Source organism: Culex pipiens, chromosome 2 (genome assembly GCF_016801865.2).
Source record: "Culex pipiens pallens isolate TS chromosome 2, TS_CPP_V2, whole genome shotgun sequence".
Classification (NCBI taxonomy): Eukaryota; Metazoa; Arthropoda; class Insecta; order Diptera; family Culicidae; genus Culex; species Culex pipiens.
In genome coordinates, this window is record NC_068938.1 from 64,909,538 (window position 1) to 64,925,021 (window position 15,484).

The window sequence follows — 15,484 nt, forward strand, 5'->3', positions numbered from 1 at the left end:
GCACTATATGTGGCCAACTTTTCCAACGGGACACATCAATCAATTAGACCCGTCGGCATCAGCAGCATCCCCTCCCTCCAAACAGCATTCCGCCCCGAGCAGCACCCAATAGGAAGGTTTTTATGTGCCACCATAAAACCAGAGCCTCGTAAAGAACCTTGTCATCGGCATTGTTCCGTGCGCTACTGAAACTGAAACTGGTTAACAGGCAGGCAGTGCTGATGAATCTTCAAGAGAATTTTCCGCAAGGGGAAAATTATAGCTTTCCTGGTGATGCCTCTCGGGCGCTTTTCTTGAGCGATCTCAATCAGGTCGTTAAAACAGCTGCTGCAGTCACGTTGCGCTCGAAATTTGACTTAATTAGCCTATCGGAGGATGGAAAATTTATTCCCCGAAATGTGAACAAGAAGCACGTTGTTTTACTGAAATCTCATCTGGAATTCAATTTCAGGTGATTTAAATTATGTTTAGATTTGGACACTTTAAAATTTAATATGTTGCTAGGTCCACCTAAACATAGTTTTAGTTTTCCCAATTTACATGCCCATTTTGGAATATTTTGGGAAACAATTATACATCAAGTTTGGCTGTGTTCTTCACAATAATCCAGTTTATGTTTTATGTCAAAACATGTATTTATACAGTATTTTTTGTCCTAAACTATGTCTAAGCACATTTTGTTGCAATCTAAAAGCTAATTAGGTCTATATAACATAAACCAACTTAATCCACCTATGTGGTTGGTACCTCTCCACCTTCCAGATTGCCGGGGTTGCCAGATCTTCACACGGTTGGAAAGTCTTTTGATTACCTATTCAACGATAAGTCGGATGTTGGATTCGGACATTCTTAACATACAGTTAAGTGAGATTTGGCTTCAGAAAAGTTGATAAATATCATTTAGGGGAGAGTGGGGAGACTTGATCCTCGGGGACACTTGATCCCAACCCTGTATATCGTCAGCATGTGGGTAAAACAATTAGCTTTGTTCTAGAAAGTTGTGCGAAATTGACTAAAACTCAATGTAGAAAACAAAGAAAAAAATAAAAAATGTTTGGATTGAGTTACACACATATTTCTAAAAAGTGCTGCAAAAAACTTCCAAGAGATCTTTTTTCTTTGTTTTGATAAGTATAGAAAACACTCAAAAATTATTCAAAAAAATATTTTTTATACATGAATTGTTTGATAAACATATCAACTCCAAAACCCTTACGCATTTGACATTAAATTTATCGTCATACTATTTTTACAATCAATTGTTTAAAAAAGTGGGTTTAGGGAGACTTGATCCCTGCATTTTTACAGTTACTGGAATCAGCCTCAAAATTAAATAATTGGGCTGGGTTTTCGTACATAGTTTCTTTTAGTATAGTTGTACATAACTTACTGCAGTTTGAACCATTTTTCAAAAGTTTTGTAAACAAAAGTTTCCAGCTTTTGTAAAAATGCTCAATTTCGGTCTAAAAAAGAAAATTTGAAGTTTTTAAATATTTTGCATGCTAAACTTGTTATATTTTGAATATAAACGTACAGGTTTAATGTGAAATTGCTGTAACTTATAGAAAATTAACAGTTTGGATGAATAAGAAACATTTTGCTTAAGATTTCTTAAAAATGTTGAAAGGGGGATCAAATTAGCCCTAACATTTTGAAAATGCTGGTTTAAAATATTTTTTTTAAACGCTTGGCATGATTCAAAGAGTTTGTCTTATGAAATACCCTTATCAGCCAAACATAGTTGAATGTTTAAGCTTTCAATTCATGCAAAAAGTTCACAGCTTTGTGAGAAATTGACAGAGTTATGTGCGATGCAAAAAAAGGGGATCAAGTCTCCCCACTCTCCCCTAAGTGGTCATAGCTTAAGACATGGTTGACAGATCTTCAATATTTTGGACTCGTTTGGTAGGGTTCCCGATAACCTATCAAACGATAGGTTGGATGATTGATCCGGACATAATTCATTCAGAGAAGTGAAATCCGACTTCAATAAAGCACATAAAAATCACTTAACATTCCAACGCCCAAGGCTCCAAAAAAGTTGGAACGGTAACTTCAACACGATATTTCTCGGGCATAACTCAGCCAATCAAGATGATTCTTCTTTTCAGTGATTTGTTAGGATGTCTAGATGATTCTAGACCTTTACAAAACTTAATTTGATCATATCTGTAATTTTTGCGATCAAGAACGTCGTTCCAACTTTTTTTTTTGAGTATAAAAAAACATCGCCAAAAATTCCGTGGAGGCAGTTGTTTTAAAAAAGGGTGGAACGATATTTTCGGTCGCAGAAATTACAGATTTGATCAAATCAAGTTCTGCAAAATTTTACGATCATCTAGACATTCTGACAAATCACTGGAAACAAGAATCGTCCCGATTGGTTGAGTAATGCTCGAGAACCAGCAAGTTGAAGTTACCGTTCCACCTTTTTAGGGAGGCTTGGGCGTCCGTGTAAGTTGGACATGCGTTGGGCGTTCCAGTGTTAAGTGAACATAAGTTGAGACAGGGTTGCCAGATCTTCAATATTTTCTACTTTTTTGTACACAGAAAAAAAATGATGGTAATATTCATCAGGAAATGGTGACAGATTTTGTGGCTAAAAAAATGATGAATTTTACCCCAGAAAATGATGAATTTTCATCAGTTTTTAATGAATATTCATCAGGTTCACATTTTTAAACATTTTTTATGTAAAATTACTCAAAAAAAGAGGTAATATTCAACCTACCAAATTTTCAACACTCCAAAATTCAACTTTTTTTTTCTGTGTAAGGTATTTTGATTACCTATACAGTTAAACCTCGCATAGTGCGCAGGCGTTACGCTTTTATTTTCTTAGATTACTCTAAAACGACGTGATGATGATGATGATGATGGTCCCATCTCTTTCCCCTACAAAGGTTTGAGCTGGACGAGTTATCGTTATGATATTTTATTTAATGTAAATATAAATTAGCCTTTCAGTTAACTCCGTCATTACAGTTTACTTTCGTAGATTACTAGTTGATAGGCCTGTAACTATATCAGCTTCAAGGAATCGCATTTGGTACTAACTACTGTTCGGAACACATATAGTTTTACTTGTATCTATCTGAACTGGGTTTCTACTAAGTGCCAAGCTAACAACGACATTGCCCGAAATCGCACCATACTGTTTTACCTGACAGAGTGTACGTAACGAGTTTTGCCTGAAGACTTGTACTTTTCGAAACCCTATCCTTATAGTTAAAAGGAAGACACTAGTGGTTGTTACTAGCAATGGTGGCTGACAGCTATAAAGTCAACTTCGTTTTATTTATGGAATTCAGGATTATTTTTGTTAAACGTCCCTTTCAAATTTGAAAACAAGTAACTATTTTTGACCATGTTGTTCGATTTTCAATGCAACAATGAAATGGTGTTCTTAAAGTCTTATCATCTCATTGACTTTTTTTCAAAATTTCAAAAATCAAAAATTACGATTTTTCCAAAAATACGATTTTATCATTTGCCAGAAATTATTTTATAGCTTTAAAGAGGCACATTTTATTGAAAGTTTAAAATTTAAATTAATCTAATACAAATAATTGCAAGCAAATAAAACATTTTTATTGAATAAAAAACCTCTGCTTTGAAAATGTTAGAGGTTTTAATGTTCATTACAAGTTTTTTTTTTTTTTAGAAGATTTGTTTGGACGGTTTTGGCCTTAAAATTAGCAAGTTTAGTCAAGTACTTTATGCTATTGCTGTTTGTAAAATAGCGGGTTTTTGTAAAAAAAAACCAGTCTTGTTCTATATTTTTTAAATGAGTTATTTATTTATTTTATTTGAATTTTTTTTCCACCGAGCCTAAAAGATTTAAGTACTGATAACCGTATTGAAAGTTGAGAGCAATTAAGCGATATTTGTACTTGTTATTTTCAGGCCCTAGGGCTTTTGTTAATTTGATTTGGTTAACCGCGGTGGATTTTCTTGAAATAATTCGAACTGTCAAAAATCCACCAAAGCATCTACCACATTTATCGCACAAAAATCTGTGGTAGAAAAGTATCCACCGGTAGATGCTTTGGTGGATTTTTGACAGTTCAAATTATTTAAAAGAAAATCCACCGCGGTTAACCAAATCAAATTAACAAAAGCCCTCCTATCTCAGATTTTTTATATAAATGTTGTGGATGTGCGACAAAAGGTCGAAAGACATAAGAACGATTGGACAAAAGGTCGAATGCCAAAAGGTCGAAAGAACAAAAGGTCGAAAGTGGACAAAAGGTCGAATGGACAAAACGTCGAAGAGACAAAAGGTCGAATGTGAAAAAATAAACAAATAATTAACATCAGAAACTTCTAAAAAAATATGGAATAAAATATTTTCTTACAAACATTCAAATTGATTTTTTTGTGAGTTTATCCTTGGTTTATCTATCCTTTTCGTAATAATCATTTTTTTTAAATAAACAGAATAACTTTCAAATCATTTCCATTCTTCCAAACATGATCTTCAAAAAAAGTTCGACTTCTAAAATATTTTTTAAGTTAATATTTTATTTTTAAAAATAACCTCTTTCTTGTTTGTTGTTATATTTTTGTTAGTTTTTCCATTCTTTCAAACATGAGCAGTTCCTTAAAACAAAAGTTTGACCTTAAAAATTTTTTGGAAGTTTTTTTTATTATTTAAAACAACCTTTGCTTGACCTACTTTTGTGAGTTTTTACATTCTTCCAAATATGAGCAGTTCTAATACAAATTATTTTTTTTAGTATATTTTAACCTATTCTTGACTGTCGTAATGATTTTGTGAATAACTCCATTCTTTCATATATTAGCGGTTCTTCTTACTAATACTGATTTTGAAATATTTTTCAAATTTTTATGTTATTAATGAAAATTGTTGAAATATTTTAGAGTTTTGCTTCTTAAATATTGTTGCAAGTTTTCTTTCATTTTTAAATCAAAGTTTTATTATCACAGTAGATCATGACTTGCCAAAATCTTCCTGAAGTTCTACGTTTTTTCCGATCTGTGAACAAAAAATTAGTTAAATGCCTGAAAGTGCCCAATTGGCTTAAAAAGCAATAAAAATAAACGTTATCCATTTAATGGAAAACCGTGTGAACACAGTTTTGAATGGAAAAATATTTTTAAAAAATGAATTTACATTGAGCGAGTTATGAATTTTAATACTGATTTTTTCAAAAAATCGAAAAATTGGTCGCAGAAATTTTTCAACTTCATTTTTCGATGTAAAATCAAATTTGCAATCAAAAAGTACTTCAGTGAAATTTTGATAGAGTGCACCGTTTTCAAGTTTAATCCATTTTTAGGTGACTTTTTGAAAATAATCGAAGTTTTTAATTTTTAAAATTAGTGCACATGTTTGCCCCCTTTTGAAAAACATATTTTTGAAAAGCTGAGAAATTTCTCTATATTTTGCATTTTTGAACTTTGTTGATACGACCCTTCGTTGCTGAGATATTGCCATACAAAGGTTTAAAAACAGGAAAATTGATGTTTTCTAAGTCCCACCCAAACAACACACCATTTTCTAATGTCGATATCTCAGCAACTAATGGTTCGATTTTCAATATTGAAATGTAAAACATTCGTGAAATTTTCCGATCTTTTCAAAAAAAATATTTTTAATTTTTTTTAAACCAAGACTAACATTTAAAAAGGGCGTAATATTGAATGTTTGGCCCTTAATTTTTGATTTTAAATTTTTGAATTTTTTTTTCGAAAAGATCGGAAAATTTCACGAATATTTTAACATTGACAATCGAACCTTTAGTTGCTGAGATATCGACATTAGAAAATGGTGCGTTGTTTGGATGGGACTTAGAAAACATCAATTTTCCTGTTTATAAACCTTTGCATGGCAATATCTTAGCAACTAAGGGTCGTATCAACATAGTTCAGAAATGCGAAATATAGAGAATTTTCTCAGCTCTTCAAAAATATTTTTTTCAAAGGTGGGCAAACATCTGCACTAATTTAAAAAAACGAAAAACAGCGACTGTTTTCAAGAAAGTCACCTTAAAATGGATTTAACTTGAAAACGGTGCACTTTATCAAAATTTCACTGAAGTTCTTTTTGATTACAAATTTGATTTTGCATCGAAAAATAAAGTTGAAAAATTTTTGGGACCAATTTTTAGATTTTTTGAAAAAAAAACAGTATTGATTCAAAAATTCATAACTCGCTCAAAGATTTTTTGCACAACCAGGAAATTTCTGAAAAGTTGGCATTTGATGTCTTCTTCATATCCATACCTACAACTTTGCCGAAGACACCAAATCGATCAAAAAATTCCTTCAAAAGATACAGATTTTTGAATTTTCATACATCATTTTTGTATGGCCAGCTGCCAAATTTGTATGGAAATTTATATGGACAAACTAATGATGTAAAATGCAGGGATGCCATATGATTTTTAAAAATGTCTGTGAAAAAGTCTGTGTATGTCTGTGTCTTTGTCTAAAATTCAAATAAATCAATTTACAGTCATAGAAATCTATCAAAAATTGTGTTTTTAAGCATTTGAAGACTAACGAAATAAGTTTCGATTGATATTTTAACGAAATAACAATTTAATGAAGTTTTTAAAAAGTCTGTGTACCTCAAAAAATGTCTGACACGAGCTCAAATGTCTGTGAAACACAGACAAATCTGTGTATCTGGCATCCCTGGTAAAATGGCTTCTTTGGGCATACCGAAGGCACCAACAAATTTTCAGTCGGATTAAAAATACAAAAAATAAAATTTAAGAAAAAAGTTCGATTTCGTAGAGAATTGCTTAGAACAAAAAATGAGGGAAAAGTAATGGTTTTGCAGGAAGTCTAAAACCTTGAACGTAATAAAATTTGATATATTCGATTACATCATATCAACTTCATTTCTCCGAAACCATTTCCACCTTTCATCAATCCAAATTCCAAACGACCCTCGCCGAACCCGTTATGAATACCCGAAAAAATCCAATTGAGTGACACAATACGCATTTCTAACCCACACACACAAACAAAATTCGTGCAGAAAACCGAGTGACAATTCCTCGCTTACATTTTCCACCACATTTTCATCTTTCTTCAAAAAAACGGAAGAAAACGAAAAACGAATTTCCCCCCGTTCATTGCCAGCTCCGTTCGGACGCCCCATGAATACCGTTAATCCCCCAATCCATCTTTCAATGTTTAACATCTCGTTAGAAATCGCTCCAGGTGGGGGAAATTGGAATTCAAGCGAATGAGTTATGCGCCGTTCGTCGGCAACACACCTGCGCTTGGAAATTTTTGCCCTTTAAATTCACCGTGCAACGCGTCACGGATGGATTAAAAAAACGATGCGGTACGAGATTCGCCTCACAAATAGTCCCAAATTGGGTCCACGATTGACTGCTGCTAGCAAAAGTTCCTTCATGCTAATGGCCCAATGTCACCCCCATGTCGCAAACGGAGGAAAGATAAACACATGCAGGATGTCAACAGAGGGAAGAAAAAAAATCTTCATGTGAAAGGAATAAATCTAGATGATTGATCTGGGTTCGGCCAATGATCGACATATGTCATGTATCGGAAAAGGCCAGTCAACGCGTTTATCCCGGGGTCCCGGGGAAAAGGTTAAAGCAAAGATGATGACGGACGGTCTTGGGAAATGATTAATGGTGTCCTTTTGAGCGGAATCCTTGGTGGGTGGAGGTGGAATAATGATTTCCGGCTTTTTTCCTTAAGTCGAAAAGGTTTCACAACTGCTGAGCTTTGGTTGATAAGAGAGTTTTTATTGTTACAAAAGCTAATTACGCCTGTATCAGCCATGCACGTGACCGTAATTTATGACTACACGAAGATATACCTGGCCATAATCGCTAGCAGCAATCCAATCGAAAGGTTGATAGCAGCTGCCGACGAAACCGTTGCTCTCAGCACAACCGAATCGTACGGTCCCAGCGTCAACTTGCTGATGTCGACCTCATTGCTGTTAGGGGAAAAGAATTGTGAGAAATTCTTCTAAAAGACAAGTAAAAGTTCTTACCCCGCCTTCGACTTGGAGTTCGGTTGCGCCACCTCGACTCGCATCTTCTGCGGAAGATTCACGAAATCTCCCAGATCCACGGTATCCTCTGCTCCGGCCATGTTCAGCACCGTCAGGAACGAATCCTCACCACGGAGTTCCCTCAGCAGAGCGTACACCTTGGTTCCGACCGTCTTGTGCACGTACTCACCACTCTGCATCGTCCGGTGCCGTCGCAGCTTGGTCAGATGCTGGAAGTGGTGGAAGGTACTTTGTGGATTCTTCTGCATCACATCCACGTTGTACCGAGCGTAGTCCGGATGAACTCGGAGCCAGGTGTTGGTGTTGGTACTGAACCCGGCACTGGTCGACGAGTCCCACTGCATCGGCGTCCGGTTCGGATCTCGGTTGTCGAACTGCTGAGCCTCTTTGAAGTCCTGCATGGCTACCTCTTCACCCTGGAAGAAAAATGTTAAACAGAATCTTGGAGGAACTCACTGGTACTTACGTAATACGTAATACTAGTCCCCGGCAGGGTATGCAGCAACGTCATGACCTGATCAACCCGATCTAGTCCAACTCGTGACGCTACCCGCGAGTGATCATGCGATCCAGCTACCCAGCTTGGAGTGTGTCGAGCCGGCATGTTGTTCATCCACCAGTCGATCGAACTCTTCAGCCCAACGGCGTTCTGCTCCTTCTTAAAGTCATAGATCAGCTGGAAGTTGAACGGCATGTGAGCTCCCTGGCGCTTCCGGTCCGCACTCTCGTAGTACAGCATCGTTCCCTCGATGCTCGAATACGCTTCCGTCATCAGAATGATAGTACGGCCCTTCTCCGCGGAATACTTATCCATCTGATCCCGCCAGTTGTAAACCACATCATACACATCCGGGATGTCCTTGGTATAAATGTGATCCAAAGAATCGTACTCTCCCGGCTGTCCCCACCCAGACAACGGCTCATCCCGGAACTGCTCATCCTCGAACATGTGGTTGATAGCGTCCAACCGGAACCCATCCACTCCACGGTCCAACCAGAAGAACAACATCTTGGTCATCTCCGCAAGCACCTTCGGATTCCGGTAGTTCAAATCCGGCTGCTGAGGCGTAAACTGGTGCAGATAGTACTCCCCTCTCGCTTGATTATATGTCCACGCCGACCCTCCAAATACCGAGATCCAATTATTCGGCGGACCACCCCCTGTCGCCGGAGGTCTCCACACATAAAAGTCACTATACTCCGGATCCCGCACCACAGACTTCACAAACCACTCGTGCTGATCACTCGAGTGGTTCGGAATAAAGTCCAGCATCAGCTTGATCCCATTCTTGTGCGATTCCTCCACCAACTTGTCAAAATCCGTCAAATTCCCGTACTCCGGCTGGATAGCGTAGAAATCCGACACATCATACCCAAAGTCCTTCAGCGGTGACTTGAACGGCGGGCTCAACCACGTCGCGTCAATCCCAATATCCGCCAAGTACTTCATCTTGGAGGTGATCCCCGCCAAATCACCAATCCCATCGCCGTTGCTGTCCAAAAACGACCTCGGATAGATCTGGTAGAACGTCGCGTGCTGATACCAGTCCTTCGAGTCCGGTTCGCGAATCGCTAGCCCGTTAACGGTCATCGCCAACAGAGCGACTAGGCCCAAAGCTCCCAGCGGTCGCATCTTGCTCGGAGAGCAGCTCGATTGAAACTGAGTTGGCCTGTTCAGAGCCGTGATGATTCCGTTCGCCCGGTAATTGAGGACTTATCTCGGCTTGAACGGTGATAAGATATTGTAAATCATTCAGCAATTGCTTGGGTGGTAGGCTTTGCTGCTGCTATCATTAACTAATTGTGAAATTAGACAAAGGTCAGGTGCTGAGTGATTGCATTTAGGGGGAATAAAAGGTCTTATTGATATTGGCTAAATGTTATACTCAGTGCATTGCGTTTATCATTTCTTACTTTGAAAATTATAGAACTCGTCTTTTCATGAATCTAACACTCGGACTTGAAAACGACTTTTGGAAGCTACAACAGTATGTCAACAGTAGTTCGACGTCGTCGTGCTATCTTGTCGCAACCGCCATTTTGACGTTCGGAGAAAAACACGTTTTAATGTTTGACCTTGAATAAACAAAAAACGAAATCACGTAATGTAAACAAAAACAAACCCGTTTTGTTTGGCTAACCACACTGCATTGTCCCAAAGTTTGGTTGAAGTTGGTTGCTGGAGTCCCGAGCTATATTTACAAATCGTCGCCATCGTGCTAACTTGTCGTACGTGCATTTTGGGCCAAATTGAGTTAAGAACGCCATTTTGTGCAGCTCACAATGCTTCACCTTTTGACCTTCACAGATCCCCAAAATTCGATTTCAATCCTGAGATATTAAAAAAAAACGAAAAAACTCCGTGCATTTTTGTCATTTTACATATGAAAGTAGTTTCAATCTTGTCGTGCTATCTTGTCACTACATGAAAATTGATGTAAGTGCGACAAAAGGCCAAAGGAATTTCAGGCCAGGAAAGTCAGGATGCGTTTGTCGCACGTACAAGCTAGACTACCGTAAACATTTGTAATTATAACTCGGGACTCCAGCAACCAACATCAACCAAACTTTGGGACAATGCACAGAATGGTGAGCCAAACAAAACGTGTTTGTTATTGTTTACATTGCGCGCTCTCGTTTTTGAATATTCAAGGTCAAACATTAAAACGCGTTTTTCTCGGAACGTCAAAATGGCGGGTGCGACAAGATAGCACGACGACGTCGAAATGTTTACGGTAGTCTAACTTGTACGTGCGTCAAACGCGTTCTGACCTGACATCTCTTTGGCCAGTTGTCACACTTACATCAATTTTTTGGAAGCGACAAGATAGCACGACAAGATTGAAACTACTTTCATATGTAAAGTGACAAAAATGCACGGAGTTTTTTCGGATTTGGTTGAATATCTCAGGATTGAAATCGAATTTTGGGGATCTGTGAAGCTCAAAAGGTGAGGCATTGTGAGCTGCACAAAATGGCGTTCTTAACTCAATTTGGCCCAAAATGCACGTACGACAAGTTAGCACGACGGCGACAAGTTGCTAAATGGAATAAACTGCTATTTTCCTAGTTGCCAAGAATATTTTCTTCACATTTCACTTAAGGGCGAAAAACACACAATTGCTAAAGACGTCTTGACTGAGCCAGCTTATTCCCGCCATTAAAACGGGTAAAAACAAACAGAAAGCTAATGGAAACGGAGACAACCGCCTTTCCCCTTCCTTCCAGTTTTCCCCCACCGCTAAGATGGCTCTTTTCCGATTGAATAAATTGCCCACCCAAATCTCCTTCCGGTGGCCACACATGGTGGTGGCCCACTCTGCTAGGGTCAAGGCCAGCAGCTCAAAGACAAGACATTTTCCGAGAACCAAAAAATGATCACAAAAACGGAAAAATCCTTTTCTATCCCAACTGGGCAAAAAAAACAGATTCTGGGAAAATCCTCACAAAAAAATAAAACAGATCTTTCTTAGCTGAGGTTGTGGGAAAAAAGTGCCAAAATTCTGCCGTGTGAAACCCAAACGCTGGCCAATTCTCGACAATTCTCAGACCCCGCTTATCTTGGCCCGGCATTATGTTGTGTCTCTTTTCCGGCCCCATTTTATCATGTCAGCCCACTTTGGCCCCAGCAAAATAACTGTCAGTGCCATAAAAATGCTACTCCGTGGTCGTCGTTCCAGTTGATGCTCCCCGGTGCAGTTTGTTTGCGTTGGACTTTTTTGTTTGAGTGCTTTTTCTCTCTCTCTCAAAAAAAAAAAAGTTCCACCATCGAAACGGATGTTGCCCCAAGTACCCACTACATTTCGATGGTGTTTCACTTGGAGCTAGAATAAAAGTACCACCGCACTCGTATCCACACAATGTTCAGACGAGTGTGAACCGAAGATAACTTCATCACTCGAAGCGAAACGGTTTTGGCAAATCATAAAAAAGGAAGCTGCCGACCCCAACTTGAGGAAGTTTGGGAAAAAAATCAACAACATACACAGAACGACAAACATCCGTTTGGGCGTAACCGAACATCCGACCGATCACCCACTCCAGTGGAAAGCTAACAAGATGAGGGAAATTGGTTGGATGAAAAACGCGAAGAAAACTCACGCTCACACATTGAAGTAATTGTGGAATTGTGCCGCCTATTGGTTTGCGTGTGTGCGATAGTCTGAGCTTTAGCTTAGCTGAACGAGCTTTGGGCGAAATTGTTGGGGAAAGCTTTAAAAGTGCACGGAGGGAAAGTTGCACTATGAATTTGCAATTTACAAAAAAAAATCTTTTGAATTAAAGCTGGTACAAATATTTTTAATTTTTGGTCTAGTTTGTTGATAGAACTGCAGGTTGCAGAAAAACAGCTAAAAAAAGTTTGAATTTTGTGAAAAAATATTTTTTTTCACAAAATTCAATGCAATGCTCTTTCCAAAAGAATATTAAAAAAAAATTAAGGTAGAGCTTGATTTTTAATAACGAAATTACTTGTACAGAAGAGAACAGAAAATTTCACATTAGTTTCATTTTTAACATTGAAAATAACACCAATAGTTTCTGAGATTTCACGCGTTCTAAACAAATCATTTTTCTCAAAAACTTAACTTTGAGAGGCTGTATCTCAGCAACCAGCAGTCCACTCAACAAAGTCAATAAAAGAAATGGTAGAAATATTTTTAAGCTACGCGAAAATATGCTTTTTTAAGTGCTTAATTTAATGAAGTATATTTTTTAAGCTGCAAATAACTGAACTTTTTTTGAAAATATCCTCAAATGCCTACAACTTGAACACGGTTCACTTATTTTAAACGTGTAAAATCGTTTCATTCAAACTACAAACTTAATTTTGTATTTAAAAATGAATTTTGAAATTTTATCATAACCTTTTTTTTTGAAAATACTCAAAATCTTCCCAAAACTACGTATTTTTGAAAAAAATACTCAAAATTTATAGTTTTTACAATATGTGTATCAAATGATTGGATTTTTTCATACATTTAGAATGAAATAGCAACATTTTTTGAAAGTAGTCAAAATTATAACAAAACTACGTATTTTTGAAAAAAAACCTCAAAATTTATGTTTTAAAGATACTCACAATTTTCACAAAACTACGTATTTTCGAAAAAATACTCAAAATTAATGTTTTTTTTTTAATATGGGTAACAAAGGACTGGAATTTTTTCATACATTTAGGCCGTTGCAAATATTTATCAAAAAATCAGGCGGCAAAAAAAAATTTTTTTTTTCAAAAATCTTCAAAATTTTCATGAAAATAGAAGTCAAATCAACTTAAAACAATCTAAAAAAAATTTCTGCATTTTTAATCATATTCAGCATGTTTGGGCTGGATTTAAAGTATTATGAAAACTCAGGAAAAAAGCTCGTCGATTATTTAAACAATCCAAAAAAACAAAACAGTGGGAGCAATACCGAAAAGCCTTAACTGCCTACAACAAAGAACTTAGAAAATCTCAAAGGAAAAGCTGGAGGAATAATTGCGAAAAAATTGAGAAAACCCCGGACGTTGCAAAACTCCAAAAAGCTCTTTCCAAAGAACACAGTAATGGTCTGGGTAGCTTAAAGAAACCAGATGGGAAGTTTACTGAAAATTCCGCAGAAGTGTTGGAAATGATGATGGAAACTCATTTTCCTGGTTCTATGATAGTCTCGAGTGATAGTGGAGAAATGGAAGAGGATACGAACAGTGGGCTAGAATGGACCATTGGTAGAAATACCAACCTTCCAAGCACCATTTTCACCCGGTCTAAAGTAGCTTGGGCAATGAATTCCTTTCAACCGTTCAAATCACCGGGATTAGACGGAATTTTTCCAGCTCTCCTGCAATATGGAGGGAACAAATTACTTGAGTCCCTCACAGAAATTTTTAAAGCTAGTTTCAAACTAGGATACATTCCAAAAATCTGGAGTAAAACTCGTATTGTGTTTATTCCAAAAGTTGGAAAAAAAGATAAAACAGCTCCAAAATCTTTCAGACCAATAAGTCTAACATCAACCATGCTTAAAATCATGGAAAAGATAATAGATGAATACATAAAATCAAACATCTTAAAAACCTTTCCACTAAGTAAGGCACAGTTTGCGTATCAACAGAATAAGTCAACAATTACAGCATTGGATACTCTTGTTACAAAACTGGAGAAAAATCTAGAGGCTAAAGAAATTGCCCTCACAGCTTTTCTTGACATTGAAGGAGCTTTTGACAATGCATCATACAGCTCCATCAAAAAATGTATGGAAAAGAGAGGGTTTGATCCCTGCATAATACAGTGGATCATGACCATGTTGAACAATCGTGAAGTATTTGCCGAACTAGGAATGTCAACAATTACTGTTAAGACCACTAGGGGTTGTCCACAAGGAGGTGTACTGTCACCGTTGCTGTGGTCACTAGTTGTGGATGATCTTCTCAACAAATTAACAACAGAAGGCTTTGAAGTAATTGGCTTTGCTGATGATGTGGTCATTTTGACTCGCGGAAAATTTGCCCACGTCTTGTCAGAGAGAATGCAATATGCTTTAAACCTCACGTCACAATGGTGTGCAAATCAAGGGCTCAGCATTAACCCTGCGAAAACTATTTTAGTTCCGTTTACGCGTAAGAGAAAATTCACCTTGAAAACACTATCGCTAAACGGCTCAAACCTAAAATATTCAACGACAGCAAAATATCTTGGAGTAATCCTTGACGAAAAATTGAACTGGAACTCTCACTTGGAGCAAGTTATAAATAAGGCAACGGCTGCTCTTTGGGTGAGCAGAAATACCTTTGGAAAGCAATGGGGGCTAAAACCGAGAATGATTCATTGGATCTATACGGCAATAATAAGACCCAGAATAACATACGCTGCTCTTATATGGTGGCCAAAGACAAAACAATTGACAGCTCAAAATAAATTACAAAAACTACAGCATCTAATAAGTACATCTATTACAGGTGCATCGCGGAATACACCAACAAAGGCCTTAAATGCCGCTCTTCACATTCTTCCCCTGCATCAATTCGTGCAAATGGAAGCTGCGAAGAGTGTTTTAAGGCTAAGAAGAACAAACAATATATCAGAATACAACTCCGTTGAACATTTGCAAATCTTAGCCGAATTGGAAATAAACCAAGGAGTATTCGAGATTACAGACTGGATGGAGAGTAAGTTGGACCTAGACGTACCGTTCAAAGTAGTTGAAACAAATCGCCTAGAGTGGGAGTCAGGAGGGCCAACTATTCCTCCAGGATCGATCATATTTTACACCGATGGATCTAAAATGGGAAACAAAACGGGTGCTGGAATAACTGGTCCTGGACTGAATATTTCAATACCTATGGGACAATGGACAACAGTATTTTTAGCGGAAATATACGCTATTGTGGAATGTACAGCAATCTGTTTAAAACGAAATTACAGATTTGCAAAAATATGTATCTTCTCAGACAGTCAAGCTGCCTTGAATGCA

The 15,484-nt window shown here is 37.4% G+C and overlaps 2 protein-coding genes across 11 annotated transcripts in view; one reads left to right on the forward strand and one right to left on the reverse strand.

Moving 5' to 3' along the window:
* LOC120418411 (dual specificity calcium/calmodulin-dependent 3',5'-cyclic nucleotide phosphodiesterase 1A-like) overlaps positions 1–15,484 on the forward strand; it is a 673,125-nt gene that overhangs the window by 467,618 nt on the left and 190,023 nt on the right. The gene's annotated exons all lie outside the window — the stretch shown is intronic.
* Positions 7,734–9,701, reverse strand: LOC120427143 (alpha-glucosidase). Its single transcript, XM_039591999.2, has 3 exons — positions 8,496–9,701; positions 8,009–8,445; positions 7,734–7,951 (listed from the first exon to the last, which is right to left on the reverse strand). The coding sequence occupies exons 1-3, from the start codon at positions 9,660–9,662 to the stop codon at positions 7,813–7,815; spliced, it is 1,743 nt and encodes a 580-aa protein (XP_039447933.1). The 5' UTR covers positions 9,663–9,701; the 3' UTR covers positions 7,734–7,812.

Bases quoted from the DNA above. Each gene is read 5' to 3' on its own strand.
- LOC120427143 (XM_039591999.2), bottom strand. From the start codon at position 9,662: ATGCGACCGCTGGGAGCTTTGGGCCTAGTCGCTCTGTTGGCGATGACC. The intron at 8,446-8,495 runs GTAAGTACCAGT...TTTTTCTTCCAG, and splicing joins GGACTAGTATTACGTATTAC to GGTGAAGAGGTAGCCATGCA. The intron at 7,952-8,008 runs GTAAGAACTTTT...TTCCCCTAACAG, and splicing joins AACTCCAAGTCGAAGGCGGG to CAATGAGGTCGACATCAGCA.